Genomic DNA, 18445 nt, shown 5'->3' with positions numbered 1-18445 from the left:
GGGTAGGGATAGGATACAGAGGGACCTAGACAAATTGGAGGATTGGGCCAAAAGAAATCTGATGAGGTTTAACAAGGACAAGTGCAGAGTCCTGCACTTAGGATGGAAGAATCCAATGCACCGCTACAGACTAGGGACCGAATGGCTCGGCAGCAGTTCTGCAGAAAAGGACCTAGGGGTTACAGTGGACAGAAGCTGGATACGAGTCAACAGTGTGCCCTTGTTGCCAAGAAGGCCAACGGCATTTTGGGATGTATAAGTAGGGAAATTGACAGCAGATCAAGGGACGTGATCGTTCCCCTCTATTCGACATTGGTGAGGCCTCATCTGGAGTACTGTGTCCAGTTTTGGGCCCCACACTACAAGAAGGATGTGGAAAAATTGGAAAGAGTCCAGCGGAGGGCAAGAACAATGATTAGGGGATTGGAACACATGACTTATGAGGAGAGGCTGAGGGAACTGGGATTGTTTAGTCTGCGGAAGAGAAGAATGAGGGGGGATTTGATAGCTGCTTTCAACTACCTGAAAGGGGGTTCCAAAGAGGATGGATCTAGACTGTTCTCAGTGGTATCTGATGACAGAACAAGGAGTAATGGTCTCAAGTTACAGTGGGGGAGATTTAGGTTGGATATTAGGAAAAACTTTTTCACTAGGAGGGTGGTGAAACACTGGAATGCGTTACCTAGGGAGGTGGTGGAATCTCCTTCCCTAGGAGTTTTTAAGGTCAGGCTTGACAAAGCCCTGGCTGGGATGATTTAGTCAGGGATCGGTCCTGCTTTGAGCAGGGGGTTGGACTAGATGACCTCCTGAGGTCCCTTCCAACCCTGATATTCTACGATTCTAGGGCACACAGGCAAACAGAAAGTAGATTCTGGTGTGATGCCTTGTAGTATGGGATAGCAGTCGTACTGTCAACTTAGTTCAAAATACAGATGCATTCACATGAACTTAACACACTAACTCATTCCAAAATTAACTAAATCCACTTTCAAAGTAGGTTATTCAATTTGCAGTTATTGACTGGTTTATTTGAAAGAAGAATAGCATCATGTGGACCCAGGATATTTTAATTTGAAAAACAAAAGTTAGTGCAAAAAAGCTTCTTGGTGTAGACACGCCCTAAGCGTAAGTACGCAAAAAAAAAAAAAAAAAAATCATAGAATATCAGGGTTGAAAGGGATCTCAGGAGGTCATCTAGTCCAACCCCCTGCTCGAAGCAGGACCAATTCCCAGTTAAATCATCCCAGCCAGGGCTTTGTCAAGCCTGACCTTAAAAACCTCTAAGGAAGGAGATTCTACCACCTCCCTAGGTAACGCATTCCAGTGTTTCACCACCCTCATAGTGAAAAAGTTTTTCCTAATCTCCAATCTAAACCTCCCCCACTGCAACTTGAGACCATTACTCCTCGTTCTGTCATCTGCTACCATTGAGAACACTCTAGAGCCATCCTCTTTGGAACCCCCTTTCAGGTAGTTGAAAGCAGCTATCAAATCCCCCCTCATTCTTCTCTTCTGCAGACTAAACAATCCCAGCTCCCTCAGCCTCTCCTCATAACTCATTTGTTCCAGTCCCCTAATCATTTTTGTTGCCCTTCGCTGGACTCTCTCCAATTTATCCACATCCTTCTTGTAGTGTGGGGCCCAAAACTGGACACAGTACTCCAGATGAGGCCTCACCAATGTCGAATAGAGGGGAACGATCACGTCCCTCGATCTGCTCGCTATGCCCCTACTTATACATCCCAAAATGCCATTGGCCTTCTTGGCAACAAGGGCACACTGTTGACTCATATCCAGCTTCTCATCCACTGTCACCCCTAGGTCCTTTTCCGCAGAACTGCTGCCGAGCCATTCGGCCCCTAGTCTGTAGCGGTGCATTGGATTCTTCCGTCCTAAGTGCAGGACCCTGCACTTATCCTTATTGAACCTCATCAGATTTCTTTTGGCCCAATCCTCCAATTCGTCTAGGTCCTTCTGTATCCTATCCCTCCCCTCCAGCGTATCTACCACTCCTCCCAGTTTAGTATCATCCGCAAATTTGCTGAGAGTGCAATCCACACCATCCTCCAGATCATTTATGAAGATATTGAACAAAACCGGCCCCAGGACCGACCCCTGGGGCACTCCACTTGACACCGGCTGCCAACTAGACATGGAGCCATTGATCACTACCCGTTGAGCCCGACAATCTAGCCAGCTGTCTACCCACCTTATAGTGCATTCATCCAGCCCATACTTCCTTAACTTGCTGACAAGAATACTGTGGGAGACCGTGTCAAAAGCTTTGCTAAAGTCAAGAAACAATACATCCACTGCTTTCCCTTCATCCACAGAACCAGTAATCTCATCATAAAAGGCGATTAGATTAGTCAGGCATGACCTTCCCTTGGTGAATCCATGCTGGCTGTTCCTGATCACTTTCCCCTCATGCAAGTGCTTCAGGATTGATTCTTTGAGGACCTGCTCCATGATTTTTCCGGGGACTGAAGTGAGGCTGACTGGCCTGTAGTTCCCAGGATCCTCCTCCTTCCTTTTTTTAAAGATTGGCACTACATTAGCCTTTTTCCAGTCATCCGGGACTTCCCCTGTTCGCCACGAGTTTTCAAAGATAATGGCCAATGGCTCTGCAATCACAGCCGCCAATTCCTTCAGCACTCTCGGATGCATCTCGTTCGGCCCCATGGACTTCTGCACGTCCAGCTTTTCTAAATAGTCCCTAACCACCTCTTTCTCCACAGAGGGCTGGCCATCTCTTCCCCATTTTGTGATGCCCAGAGCAGCAGTCTGGGAGCTGCCCTTGTTAGTGAAGACAGAGGCAAAAAAAGCATTGAGTACATTAGCTTTTTCCACATCCTCTGTCACTAGGTTGCCTCCCTCATTCAGTAAGGGGCCCACACTTTCCTTGGCTTTCTTCTTGTTGCCAACATACCTGAAGAAACCCTTCTTGTTACTCTTGACATCTCTTGCTAGCTGCAGCTCCAGACAAGTCTCCCCTCAGTGACCACCTCACGTGTCTGCAGCTGACATCAGGGACGGAAGACCAGTACCTAACAGGTAGTAACCAATGACTTTCCAGAGAGCGGTGCTGGGTTAATGGGGACTGGTGATGTGAAGGTTAAGAGTGGTCCCGTACAGGTGGCAACTGGCACGCCAAAGGTCATTTGGGGAAGGAGACTTAAACACACCAAGGTGTTGGGGGAGAAGGAATGGTACTGGGAATGAGGAGTTCAGTGCCTCGAGTAGGCTGGCAATCCGCGCTGCAATGGTGGGGACCGCAAACGTGGAGCCAGTGACCTGGGGTGTATGGCCACGGACCATGGTTGCAGAGTTGGGGATCAAGGTTGCGGAGTCGAGGAACAGTGCCTCTGCTCCGGAGACCAGCAATACGCCTCTGCCCTTTGAGGCGGGCCCATAGCTAGTTTGCCCTTGGATTGGGGATGCAGCATAGGCAGTGCCGGAAGGGCCAAAATATGCCCAGGTGTCGAAGGCACTAACAAGTGCCGAGGTCCCCTGCTGCTCCCAGGAGTCAGAAGCGGATCCCTGGGTGCGCTTAGTAGTTCAGTCAGAGAGTTACCCCCTTGCAGCTCTGGGGTGGGCGGACCTGATAACTTTCCCTTCTGTGCTCGGTGCCAGGGAGCAGCTGCACTGTTTCTTCTGGCTCTTCCTCCTCGCCTCTTCCATTATCTGTGGGGGCACCCAAAGGCTCTGCCCACGGTCAATTGCTCTTCTGAATTTACAACTTGTCATCTGACAATCTCATCAGCTCACAAACTTCCTCTATCATCACTATGCTGAAGACTTTAATGCTCCAGTTTTTATGGATAGAAAGAAAGGCAGTAATACAAAAAAATAGGAGGGGGGGGGAAGAGTTCAGAGAAGAGGGTACTGTTGTAGTTCAGTCTGGATACAATGAGGTTTCTGAATGACAGATCTGGCTTTTAGGATGGCTATAAAAGGTTGGAGCTGCCAAGTGGGAAGAAGTGTAGCATTTGATTATGGCACTGATGTGTAGGGCAAAGGAAAGGGAGTGGCAGTCAAAAATAATCCCCCAGGATTGCAGGCCTGTAACTGGGAGGATGACGGCGTTGACAGTGAGAGAAGAAGGGAAATCGAGCAGGTCTAGGAAGAAAAATTCTGTTTTAGCGATATCAGAGCTTAAACAGTTTACTGTGAATTAAGTTGGCTTGCACATAAATTGCTTCATGTTGTTCTCCTTCCCTGTCCACTTGTTTGTCCTTACAGCAATGACCATACTTTCCTCGAATGTTTGGAAAATGCCCAATATGTCCTGGGCGATATCATAAGCTAAATTTGTATTTTTATTATTTTGGATAGTCCCATTACTTTACTGAACAGAGATTTCTTAAATGGAATAAGTATAATAGTTAAAACTAAGTTCCCATTGAAAATTATTAGAGGTTCACTTACCTGATGATCTTGAATTTTCCTGCCCACTACTCTAAATGTATTATTTCCTGTGTGATGATATATATGAACTCTACTGAATCCAGTCGACCCACCAGCTGGTACCCATTTCTTATTGGTATCATCGTAGACCATAACTGCAGCTCGTGCTTGGCAGATGCTCTGTTCACTATTAAGACAAGAAAACAGATATTTAAGGTTAAAAAGTAAAAGCAGAGTTAAGGCAAATGAAAGCGCTACATGTAAACAAAACACACACAAAAATTACCGGGCAAGTTAAGGTAACCCTACAAGAATTTTACCTTTCATCAATGTAGAATTGCTAGCACCATAGCACAGCAATTGTTTCACTTACAGTGTATCATTCTGAAGTAGAGTTCTGCTCACAAAAGGTATGAGCAAAAAGAACCGTATTAATGGTAAAGATGGACCAATATATTTAGCAAAAAAATATAAAGAGTATAATTTAGTTTAAAAAAAAAAAAGGGAAGCATCAGAGAAGGGGGTCAGCTTATGAACGGGTATAGAGAGAGGGAGAGGTGGGACACAGCCTCTCCGCTTCTAGCCAGGCTGCTCTCCCTCCAGCCTCCGAAGCAGCTACAGCTCTGGGGTTGGCAGGCTGTGGCCGCGCCACCCGGCCTGCCAGAGCCATGCCGCCCAGCCTGCCAGAGCAGGCTGCGGCCAGGCCAGGGACATCCTCCCCTGGCCCTCCCCAGATAAGGTGGGAAGGGATGGGGAGAGTGTGGGGGTCCCAGGCTAGGGGTGGGGTCATGGGGGGGGTCCACAGGGGTTACTCTCCTGACCCCCAGCTTCTCCCCCCCAAAAAATTTCCCCACCAGTTGCTGTCCCGGCCCCTCAGGGTAAGCAGCTGGCGCACCAGGACACTTTGTTTACTTAGGTTTACCTCCATGTCTGCGGAAACTCAAGGTAAACAAACCATCTCGGCCCGCTAGCGGCTTATCCTGATGGCCTGGGAGCCAAAGTTTGCCAACCCCTGAATTATAGGGTCGGGTTATGAATGGGTCATAAACCGGTTCCTTTATAAGCCGACCCCCCCCCAAGATGGATAAGTGAAAATGTTTATGATCGAGTATATACGGTACTTTCCATGCCTTTCTAGGTTGCCTCCACAGCACAATGCAGTGAGTTTTACATTACCAGCAAAGTACATACTGGACTGGCACTTACTCAGCCATTTTCCAACAGATGTGGAGTGAGGGGCTGCAAAGGGGCAAAAAAGCTTTAATTTGCTAAAGTGATGAATGCCACCATATTCTAGTAGTTAAAGCCACTGTTTTAATGTTAGGGATCTGCAGTGAAAATTAAACAATCAGTTTCAGCAATTTGAGAAATGTAGGTGTAAGCATTTAAAAGTAAGTATGCATAATTTCTACTAAATACAACCATGTATTGACAGAAAGGTATAAAAATGAAAACCCAGTATTGGGATATCAAGCTATTTTGTTATCAAAAACAGCTGGCACTGGCAATCAACCTGAAAAAGAAATTATTATTTCTCCCACTTCCCAAAAGGTTGAAACTACTCTGTTATACATTCAACTGGAGAGTAGTTATTTTGCTTCATAATTCTGGCTTTCTGACACATACAAGAGCAAGAAAAATATAAGCTCTGTAGAATTGTTCTTTGATGGTCATGGATTGTTAATGGATATGTTACTATCTACAAACATGAATGTGAAAGTAACAATAACTGGCCAACTATTTTTAACAAGTAAGCATGCATCAATTGCTATAGTTTGGCCACCCCTGCAGTTAATTAAGTTGCTATAAAATCACCTGAGTCACATCTAGGACATCTGAATAGCACAGCATTTAGAACACTCATTTGTAGCCAATATTTACTACTTACATCGACCAGGTATCAATTACTTTTTTAAAACTTAAATTCTAAAGCCTAGTTGGAACTGGTCTCAATATATTAAGGTCTCCAACCAAAGTGAAATAAAAAAGGAGAGTGGGGTACATAGCAGATGAATGCTATTATCAGAGTCATTTCTGGTTTATATGCTTTAGTCTTCATTTTACTGTGGGATTCAATATAGTCACATCTCTCGGTTAAGCTCAGTTAGAGCTTCACTTCTGTGAAGTACATCATACCCTTCCTTTAAAGGATCAGTAGTAAACCAATGCCACAGCATGATGGGAAGCACACTCCCGGGGGAATTCTGTGCCAAAAATTAAAAATTCTGCATGCAATATTTTAAAATTCTGCGTATGTTTCTTGCCAAAATAACACAACGTAATCCCACCAGTTTCAGGTTTTAGAGTAGCAGCCATGTTAGTCTGTATCCGCAAAAAGAAAAGGAGTACTTGTGGCACCTTAGAGACTAACAAATGTACCTTAGCATAAGCTTTCACGAGCTTTTTTCCCACGAAAGCTTATGCTCAAATAAATGTGTTAATCTCTAAGGTGCCACAAGTACTCCTTTTCTTTCCACCAGTTTCAATTATTTTGGTAATTTATTTCAAAATGCCTGTCATTTGAATCTGTAACAAACAAAAAAAGATTCAGGAAATGTTTTTTGACAAAGATTCCTTACTAGTTATATTAATAAAGAATTTTGAGTAATATAATACTGAAACATATTTCCCTTCAGAAGCAGTGCAAAGGCTTAGGGAAGTCAGGGGTAACGGAGGAGCTGAGGGAGAAGGAAGTAATTGCTGGGAAGGAGGCTGGGAGCAAACCTGAAGTGTTGTTGGGTGTGGGGGATTGGTAGGGAGCCTCCCCCATGAGGGCCCTGGATGCCTTCTAGCCTCTCCCATTCAGTCAGGCACATCTCCCCCCATGTCCCTCCTCCCTTCATCCCCAAATGTCCCCACTCAGCCACCGTTCCTCCCTCATCCCCATGTGTCCCTGAACCCCCACTCCCATTCAGACCCTGGCTTAAAGCTGTCATCCCACTAGCTCTTGTACCTCCCCCCGAGTCTGTTTCCCCACCTATTAGTGCTTCTGAACCACAGTCTATGTGACTCCCCAACAGCCCCGTATGCCACACTCTGTCCCCCCACCCCATATCCCGGGCCTCCTCACCTGGCCCCATGGGTAGAGAACTGAGGAATGCAGCCACTGCCCCTTCCCTATCCACAGCTGACTGTTCCTCCAGTGAATAAAGCTGAAAAAGTTTAATCAAGGCTCTACCCTCCACTAGGGTTTGCTATGTGAAGTCAATTGTACTTGTTCTTTTAAGTTATTTAGTTGATTTTGAAAATCCCATCTTTAGGTACCTAAACATGGGCTCAGGCACCAAACTTTAGGCTCCTATTTTGAAAACTGTCTTGTATGTATAAAAAAAAGTTCATAAAATTGTTAAAGTATTGAAACTAACTTTCTGTTGTCAACACTGAAGAAATACAGTTTTAAAATGACAAATTTTACATCACTGAAAGAAAAGATTAAATACACAATTTTAGCTCTTAGAGCTGGAGACACTTATGTACATACTTGTTAAGCATGAGTAGTCTCACTGAAGTCAGTAAGTCATTAGGACTATTCATATGAGTAATGTACCTGTTGACGTGTTTACACTATCAGGGCCTTAATTTCCATTTTTGTGGTTTTGCCTTTAACAATTTTTACAAATTTCAAATAAAGTACTCTTCCCAACAGTGGGATTTAAAGATAGCTTTTATAATTTAGTTCATTACAAATTTTAATCTTAACTTGTAACAGCACAAATTTTCAAGTTTAGAACAATTGTTTAAATTGCTCCTGCTCTGGATCTGGTGTTGTGTGGTTGGGTAAGGGAAGCCCTTGAAGAAACAAAGGTGTAACCTATACCTTAAATTTTAATAAAAAACAATTTCTGGATTCTCCCTTTTCCGAGAGCTTGGAAACGCAAATCTGCTCTAGAACCTGCTTAAATCTAAAGTTGCATCTCATCTACGGACCAGTTGTACTGTAAGATCTAAAGCTGAAAGTCTTAAGAGAGAGTTGCATGTCAAAGAAATCCATTCAGTTTTTTGTGTTTCATAATTCGTTCTTTTGTCTGTGGATTAAAACACAAACCTGATGCAAATAAAATAAGAGCTTGTCCCACTGCAGCCCATCTGTTCTTCCTCTGATTTTCCAGTTTTAGTGGCAACCATTTCCACAGCAACAGGCAAATATCAAACAGGTGTAAGATTTCATTGCAGGACAAGCAGAAGAAAGTTTTTACTCAAATATGCATCTTGATGTCAGAGATAACTGACAATTCCATATAATAAAATATTAACCATCATCCTAAAACTTCTGGACTTGATGAAATTGAGCACAGCTGGTCAAAGTATATTTCATACTAAATAAACTCAAATCAAAATGGAATTGTTAATTCATATTTTAGCTTGTGTTCCATTCCCCTTGTTAATATTAACCTTGGTAAGGGTCTAGTCAGCATTGCTTTTTTTTATTGAAGACTGAAGCAAAATAGGCATTAAACCACCTCAGGCTTCTTGGTGTCAGCCATTATTAGCTCTCCTTCCCCACTAAGTAAAGTGACTCCTCACTTAAATCGTCATGGTTAACGTTGTTTGGTTGCTGACCAATTAGAGAACATGCTCGTTTAAAGTTGCACAATGCTCCCTTGTAACATCGTTTGGCAGCTGCCTGCTTTGTCCACTGCTTGCAGGAAGAGCAGCCTGTTGGAGCTAGCTGGTGGGGGCTTGGAACCAGGGTGGACTGGCAGCCCCCCGTTCCCCTAAGTTGCCTGTGTGGCAGCCGCCCAGCAGGCTATCAATTGCCAGCAGTTCAGCTGTCCGTCCCCCCACTGCCATGTACTGTTCCTGCCCTCTGCCTTGGAGCTGCTCCCTGGAGCCTCCTGCTTGCTCTGCAGCAGGGGGAAGAGGGGGCTAATGTGAGAGTGTCCCCCTCCCCCCACTTCTGCCCCCCACTTACTCCATTTCCATGGTGGGAGAGGGAAACATGACAGGGCTCAGGACGGAGGGAACTTCCTGGCAGCAGCTTTTATCTCAACTTGCTGATCTACTTAAAAAGGCAGTGTACTTAGAGTGGGGTCAGTATAATTAAAGGGGCAATGCGCATCTCTCTCTCACACATGGTGTCTCTCTCTGTCTGCCATGCTGCCTCTCCTCCCTCCATTCGTGCTGCCTTATAGAGTGTGAGGTTACATTAACAACAATGGGTTAACCCTTGAAGGCTCAAGCTGATTGCTAGTTCATCATTTAGCAGTAACAACAAGGAGTCCGGTGGAATCTTAAAGTCTAACAGATTTATTTAGGCATAAGCTTTCAGGGGTAAAAAACCACTTCTTCAGATGCATTTAGCAGTAAGGCGTTCCCTGGGAAATATCCCATCCTCAGACTTCACCACCTCAACCAAGCTTCACAATCACCGCTGTGTACCAGCATTAAATTGTTTTTATATATAAGAGAGACACCCACACCCACCCACATCTTTTGTCTGGTGAAAAAAGTTTCCCTGGAACCTAACCCCCCCATTTACATTAATCCTCATCAGGAAATTGGATTCGCTTAACTTCGTTTCACATAAAATCGCATTTTTCAGAAACAGAACTACAACGTTAAGCAAGGAGTGAACCTACACTTTACTTACTTTCTCTTCTTCCTATTGTATTTATAAGACCTTTCTGATTTTATCCTGTACATGCCCGGGTTGTTCTTTTGTACTCATCCTTAAACTGTCCATGTTTCTGCTTTTTGTAGGATTCCTTTTTTTTGACTTTCAGGACATTGAGGAAATCCTGATGGATAGGGCCCTACCAAATGCAGGGTCCATTTTAATCAATTTAACAGCCAGGGGTTTTTTTAATTGGTCAATTTCACGTCTTCAGCTGTTTACATCTGAAATTTCACAGTGTTGTAACCATGGGGGTCCCGACCTAAAATGTACCCGGAAGTGGCTTTGATCGCCCCTCCTCCCCGAGCTGCCATGCAAGGGAAGGACAAGTCATGTCTCTCTCTCCAGCCCAGCAGGGACACTCAGCTAGGAGCTCCCTGACTGGGGCGCTTCCAGGAGCAGGGGGATATCAGACCCACCTCCACAAGTCTCCTCCAGCTGCAGGAACCTCCGGTGCTGGACAGGGAACTTCCTGAAGGAGGAGCAGGCACTCTGAGGTGGGTCAGATCTCCCCCTGAGAGCAAGAGCGACCATGCAGGGGTAGGACAAATCCTTTCCCTCTCAAGCCCAGCTGGGACTTGCAGCTAGGAGACCTCTGACTGGGGCACTCCCAGCAGCAAGGGGGAGATCAGATTTCAGGGGGAAGGGCTTATTTCAAAGTCCAGGACACATTTTTCACGGCTGTGAAACTGGTAGGGCCCTCCTGATGGAGCCATAGTGACCCCTTAATAGTCTTTCTATCTTTCCTTCATATCAAGGTAGGTTGCTCTTATGCCTTTAATATTGCCTGTTTCAGAAACTGTCCGCTCTCCTGAATCCTCTTTTCCCTTAGATTTTCTTCCTATGGGACCTTACCCATGAGATTTCTGAGTTTATTAAAGTCGGCTTTTTTGATGTTTATGGGTTTGGACTGGACCGAAAAAGCTGTAAGCACCCCTGTTGTTCACAATAATTCACTATCATCATAAAAGACAAAAGCACAAGGCTTGCAATGTACCTTAACATAAGTAACACTGCCACAGTGGCTTAAGAATTACATCTTGTATATTTTTGGCTCATTTATAAATCTCTTCTCTACAGAACATTTACCTGTAATTTCTCATCTAAGATATTTCTCTAGGTTTTAGGGATGGACTGTCTATTCCAAATAACCACCAACATGACTACTCAAAGATAAAGTTTCAGAGTAACAGCCATGGTAGTTTGTATTCGCAAAAAGAAAAGGAGAACTTGTGGCACCTTAGAGACTAACCAATTTATTTGAGCATAAGCTTTCGTGAGCTACAGCTCACTTCATCGGATGTAAAGGTGAGTCCAGAGAGGTGAGGAGTTTGAATAGCAATCTGTGTTGCTCAAAGCATTTCACTAGCTATCATGCTACTGGTCACACACAAAGATTGTTTTCAGTGTACTCAAAGCAGATATCTCTGCACAAACACAGCATTCTCTCCTTTCTGTTTGGAAGCAACATGTTTTGAAATTTCTTACTAAATCACTACCATGGAATTTTTTTTAAATAAAATAAAGTCTTTGCATTACAAAAAAAAAACAAAAACAACTTTCTCCTGGCCACTCTTTATATACTGGAAATTTATAACAGATAGATCACACAGAGAGCTATGAAATGGGATATTTTAGTTTACATTTTCTCTTCATGTTCCTCCAACAGTCTCATGCCACCTGGATCCAGATTCTTTCTTCTCTAATAAAATCCATGTTTCCACTCATTCCTCAAACTTCTCCCTTCAAAGCATCTTCTCTCTTGCTTGTACCAAAACGTTATCCAGAAATTCTGCATTCACTTAATCTGTTTAATTCCTTCATGGGAGACTCAAATCAGTGGCTCTGCAAGCAAAGGTTCTACACAATAAACACACTCGGTTCCTGTGCTTGCTAATTTCATGCAATCGAAGAGAACATTATTATTGCCTGGCTCTTTCATCTCATTGAATATAACTTCTCTCAAGAGGAAAGAGTACTTTCTTGATAGTTCTTGCTTCAGCAACAGTTTGTTAAATATCTCCAGCTAGAGATCAGAATTAAACTGATCTGGAGGAACACAAAAAGGTTTGAAATCCTAATTTATAATTAATGCAGTTTATAGTCTGCAAAAGACGACAAAATTGTATGCCCCTACAGTTATTTTAAAATGTTTGGCTATAAACATATGCTTCTAGGGAAATCTGCTCACCTGTTACTTTCCCTCTTCTGTGCATGATGGTTTTTGCTTATGTTATATTTGAAAAGTTACCAATTTAGCACTTATAGAAGAAAAAGAAACTTAGACCTACTATATGTAAATTGATAGAATTACTTATTTTGTTCTTTAATGAAAGCTAGTATTTTAGATTTTGATTTAAAATGTTTACTTTTTCCATTCACTAAGCACATTAATTGAAGTCAGAATCTTTGAATAGTGACTTTCTGAAGTTGTGTAATTTTTTGCAAAGTTTCAAGAAGAATGCAAGACCTTCTCTCTATATATAGCACATCCTGAGAATGAATAAATTAATGAGAGTCACAATATACTGTAACTGAAAGGACACCAGTTGAATGTTTTTTAGCAGAAAGTTTTATTGGTTTCAAGAGACATGATCTTGTCAGTTTTTAAAACTTGTGAGCTTGACACCATCATTAGAACCTGAACAGGTACACACTTCTGAATACATGAGGTTTTCTGCATACTGTTTCTAAGATAACAATGGCTGCTTCTTCTTAAGGTTTTTATAGAGGACATTCATCTCTATATTTATATGCAAAAATTTATGCATTTCTCTGAGGGTTCGGAGAGGTTTTTTGCCTGATGACTTAGCATCAGTGTTTTGTTGTATTGTGAAACACCTAGTTTGATTTGTTTTTGCTAGAATGATTCCATGGAGTGGGAAACAGTCAGTTAGTGGGAATGGGCATGAAGAACATCTTTTATGCAAAAGACTACAGCCAGTTGTTTAAATGCCTATGGAAGCTCTTTCCAGCAGTTCTGGTTGCACATCTCATCATTCTTTAATTTTGATATTTTCATATTTTTTAAAAAAACAAGCTAGCTCTGAACACTATATTAATGCAATATTAAAATTTCAACTGGTGACTCTAGAGTTGAGCAATTCCAAGTCAAGCACATTCCGAGAGCAATTTTACTTTTGCTTGAATATACACATTACAACAGGATCTTTCTTTACATATAGATCTAGCACTGCATAATGTGATTTACTGTATGGTAAATAAAGAACTCCAACTTTTCTTGTAGCGTTAGAAGCACATATGTAGTCAGGGTATATTTATTTAAATGGAAGTGATTAAAATCACCAATTTTTATCATGATTTAAATCAGCAACCTAGACACATTGATTTAAATAATTTTATCTTTGTTTTGGATGTGTTCTTTTTAGTATATTTAAATAAATGTTGATTCTCATTAGTTGGTCGCTGCTTTGCAACTAAATATAGTATTTACACTACATTTGGTGCTTCTTTTTGCTAACCAGGAGGATACCATATATCACACTAATTTAAGCCAGGGGTCTCCAAACTACGGCCTGGGGCTTCCATTTGTCCGGCCCTCCAACCAACAGGGGAGAAGCAGCGAACAGCTGAGTAGGCACGCTGAGCAGGCAGGAGGAGGGGCCACCAGCAGCAGCTCATGCGGGGAGGCAGCACAGCTGAGCTGTGTGGACGGGTGAGTGTGCCCGGGAACCAGTCCCCCCGCAAAAGGGGAGCCAACTTAGGGGAGAGTTGCTGCTGCAGCCGAGCAGGCACAGGGAGAAGCAAACAGGCAGTATTTGAATTTGTATGATACAAATTGAGTTTTTAGACAAAAATTAAAAAATAAAATGCAATTATTTTTAATGTACTGACAAATAGTGTGATTTCACAGTAGCTGCATCGATTAACTTATATACCTGATTTAGAATTTAATGCAACACTGACACAGTAGTGTTTTTTTTAAACCATTTTGCATATATTTAATTTCTTTCACAGTCGCTTCGGCCTGTGAAGCCCCTTCAAAAATCTAATATGGCCTTCATCTCAAAGTTTGGAGACCCCTGATTTAAGCCATTATATAGCTTAACTTGCATTTATTCAGATTCTCAATTTTTACATGTTTTATAATATTAGAAAATTGTGAATGATGCATTCATTACTTATTTACTAGATGATTACACAAATCAAGTCAATTTAAAGCTCTCTTTAGATGGAAGTTGAATTTAATTCAAAGGCACAAACTAGATTTAAAAATTAATTAAAACTATCTCAAATGTGTTGGACACAAAAGAAAAGTTTATATCAAAACACGTTTTGCACTTCAAATTAACTTATTTATTAAATAAAGGAAAAATCTGCGGTTAGTGATGGTTTCTAGCTACCATGGCCTTCAAGTTTTCAAAACCAATAGATCTGATCCTCTCCCAATCTATGGATAGAAACCAGGTGTGAGAGGAGAAAAGGCTTTCCTGATTTATAAAAACCCAACCAGTTTCTTGACTTTGAATGAACTACTTGAATAAATTGAAATGAAGAAAATATTCTGTCTACATCTTCAGAAAGAGGCTTTTGCAGTCGAAAGCTAGTTTAGCACTTCAACGAATTCTGAGTCCAGATGATTAGCCAACAGCTTCTGCCAGTTCAGTGGTTTGACTTTCTTTAAAACTCTGGCAGCAAACATGTACTGCCTAATATTTTATTTAAATGAAATGGTTTCACTAGTTTATAGTAAATTTCTGGCTTAACACAGGTTTGTCTATTTCAAATAGATGTATTAACCCCCCTCCCAATATTTAAATAAAAAACCCAATTTAAATAAAGGGTGGATAAAAATAGATTAAAAAGTTGGATTTTTTTTTATGTAGTACATGTATGCTACAAGGACATGTAATGGAAAAACCTTATTGTAATTAAGTGTGTAAGTGGACAAAGTTAAAAATCCTATGGGAATATTACAATCTCAATTTTACATAGGAATTAGTGCCGTTTTAGCATTCCATTTAAGAAAGATTATTTGTATATAAAAGATATGGATTAATTTTTCAAGCATCTTATTTCAGCCAAAATAATGTGTTGACTCAATATTTTTTTGTTTGCTTGTTTTGAACTTAAATGATAATTTTTCTAGGGCTGTTGATTAATTACAATTAACTCGTGATTAACTAAAAAATTAATCACGATTAAAAAATAGAATCGCAGTTTTAATCGCATTGTTAAACAATAGAATACCAATTAAAATGTATGAAATATTTTGGATGTTTTTCTACATTTTCAATTATATTTATTTCAATTACAACATAGAATACAAAATGTGTACACTGCTCACTAGATATTTTTATATTTGCACTGTAAAAATAAATATTTTTCAATTCACCTCATACAAGTACTGTAGTGCAATCTTTTTATTGTGAAAGTGCAACTTACAAATGTAGATTTTTGTTTGTTACATAACTGCACTCAAAACCAAAACAATGCAAAACTTAAGAGCCTACAAGTCCACGCAGTCCTACTTCTTGTTCAGCCAATCGCTAAGACAAACAAGTTTGTTTGTATTTACGGGAGATAACACTGCCCACTTCGTATTTACAATGTCACCAGAAAGTGAGAACGGCCGTTCGCATGGCACTTTTGTAGCCAGCATCGCAAGGTATTTATGTGCCAGATATGCTAAACTTTCATATGCCTCTTCATGCTTCGGCCACCATTCCAGAGACCATGCTCCATGCTGATGACGCTCATTAAAAAAAAATGTGTTAATTAAATTTAGATTGAATTCCTTGGGGGAGAATTGTAGGTCTCCTGCTCTGCGTTTTACTGCATTCTGCCATATATTTCAGGTTATAGTAGTCTTGGATGATTACTCTGGACATATTGCTCATTTTAAGAACATTTTTGCTGCAAATCTGACAAAATGCAAAGAGGGTCCCAATGTGAGATTTCTAAAGATAGTTACAGCACTCAACCCAAAGTTTAAGAATCTGAAGTGTCTTCCAAAACCTGAGAGGGACAAGGTGTGTAGCATGCGTTCAGAAGTCTTAAAAGAGCAACACTCCGATGCAGAAACTACAGAACCCAAACCACCAAAAAAGAAAATCAACCTTCTGCTGGTAGCATCCGAGTCAGATGCCGAAAATGAACATGTGTTGGTCTGCACTGCTTTGAATCATTATTGAGCAGAACACGTCATCAGCATGGACTCATCCTCTGGAATGGAGGTTGAAGCATGAAGGGACATATGAATCTTTAGCACATCTGGCATGTAAATAGGACGCCGGCTAAAACAGTGCCATGCAAACACCTGTTCTCACTTTCAGGTGACATTATAAACAAGAAGCGGGTAGCATTATCTCCTGCAAATGTAAACAAACTTGTTTGTCTGAACAAGAAACAGGACTGAGTGGACTTTTAAAGTTTTACATTATTTTATTTTTGAATGCAGGGTATTTTGTGCATAATTCTACATTTGTAAGTTCAACTTTCATGATAGAGATTGCACTATAGTACTTGTATTAGGTTAATTGAAAAATACTGTTTCTTTTGACACCTGGACTTTAAATCACACCTGGAGCTGCAGCTAGCGAGAGATGTTAAGAGTAACAAGAAGGGTTTCTTCAGGTATGTTGGCAACAAGAAGAAAGCCAAGGAATGTGTGGGCCCCTTACTGAATGAGGGAGGCAACCTAGTGACAGAGGATGTGGAAAAATCTAATGTACTCAATGCTTTTTTTGCCTCTGTCTTCACGAACAAGGGCAGCTCCCAGACTGCTGTGCTGGGCATCACAACATGGGGAATAGATGGCCAGCCCTCTGTGGAGAAAGAGGTGGTTAGGGACTATTTAGAAAAACTGGACGTGCAGAAGTCCATGGGGCCGGATGAGTTGCATCCGAGAGTGCTAAAGGAACTGGCGGCTGTGATTGCAGAGCCATTGGCCATTATCTTTGAAAACTTGTGGCGAACGGGGGAAGTCCCGGATGACTGGAAAAAGGCTAATGTAGTGCCAATCTTTAAAAAAAAGGAAGGAGGAGGATCCTGGGAACTACAGGCCAGTCAGCCTCACTTCAGTCCCCGGAAAAATCATGGAGCAGGTCCTCAAAGAATCAGTCCTGAAGCACTTACATGAGAGGAAAGTGATCAGGAACAGTCAGCATGGATTCACCAAGGGAAGGTCATGCCTGACTAATCTAATCGCCTTCTATGATGAGATTACTGGTTCTGTGGATGAAGGGAAAGCAGTGGATGTATTGTTTCTTGACTTTAGCAAAGCTTTTGACACGGTCTCCCACAGTATTCTTGTCAGCAAGTTAAGGAAGTATGGGCTGGATGAATGCACCATGAGGTGGGTAGACAGCTGGCTAGATTGTCGGGCTCAACGGGTAGTGATCAATGGCTCCATGTCTAGTTGGCAGCCGGTGTCAAGTGGAGTGCCCCAGGGGTCGGTCCTGGGGCCGGTTTTGTTCAATATCTTCATAAATGATCTGGAGGATGGTGTGGATTGCACTCTCAGCAAATTTGCGGATGATACTAAACTGGGAGGAGTGGTAGATACGCTGGAGGGGAGGGATAGGATACAGAAGGACCTAGACGAATTGGAGGATTGGGCCAAAAGAAATCTGATGAGGTTCAATAAGGATAAGTGCAGGGTCCTGCACTTAGGACGGAAGAATCCAATGCACCGCTACAGACTAGGGGCCGAATGGCTAGGCAGCAGTTCTGCGGAAAAGGACCTAGGGGTGACAGTGGACGAGAAGCTGGATATGAGTCAGCAGTGTGCCCTTCTTGCCAAGAAGGCCAATGGCATTTTGGGATGTATAAGTAGGGGCATAGCGAGCAGATCGAGGGACGTGATCGTTCCCCTCTATTCGACATTGGTGAGGCCTCATCTGGAGTACTGTGTCCAGTTTTGGGCCCCACACTACAAGAAGGATGTGGATAAACTGGAGAGAGTCCAGCGAAGGGCAACAAAAATGATTAGGGGTCTGGAACACATGAGTTATGAGGAGAGGCTGAGGGAGCTGGGATTGTTTAGCCTGCGGAAGAGAAGAATGAGGGGGGATTTGATAGCTGCTTTCAACTACCTGAGAGGTAGTTCGAGAGGATGGTTCTAGACTATTCTCAGTGTTGGAAGAGGACAAGACAAGGAGTAATGGTCTCAAGTTGCAGTAGGGGAGGTTCAGGTTGGATATTAGGAAAAATTTTTTCACTAGGAGGGTGGTGAAACACTGGAATGCGTTGCCTAGGGAAGTGGTGGAATCTCCTTCCTTAGAAGTTTTTACGGTCAGGCTTGACAAAGCCCTGGCTGGGATGATTTAATTGGGTATGGGTCCTGCTTTTGAGCAGGGGGTTGGACTAGATGACCTCCTGAGGTCCCTTCCAACCCTGATATTCTATGATTCTATGACAGGTTTCAGAGTAGCAGCCGTGTTAGGCTATATCCGCAAAAAG

At 42.2% G+C, this 18445-nt stretch overlaps 1 protein-coding gene across 13 annotated transcripts in view; it reads right to left on the bottom strand.

The window, feature by feature from the left end:
* The window catches only part of ENAH (ENAH actin regulator), a 196592-nt gene that overhangs the window by 125911 nt on the left and 52236 nt on the right, over positions 1-18445 (bottom strand). For all 13 annotated transcript variants that reach the window (XM_075127055.1, XM_075127054.1, XM_075127056.1 and 10 more), the window contains one exon: positions 4429-4594. In XM_075127055.1, coding sequence (XP_074983156.1) covers positions 4429-4594 — 166 coding nt within the window. The remainder of the gene's footprint in view (positions 1-4428; positions 4595-18445) is intronic.

This window comes from Caretta caretta, chromosome 3, assembly GCF_965140235.1.
Source record: "Caretta caretta isolate rCarCar2 chromosome 3, rCarCar1.hap1, whole genome shotgun sequence".
NCBI lineage: Eukaryota > Metazoa > Chordata > Testudines > Cheloniidae > Caretta > Caretta caretta.
The sequence above is the reverse complement of the archived record's forward strand: the minus strand, read 5'-3'. Positions and strand labels throughout refer to the sequence as shown.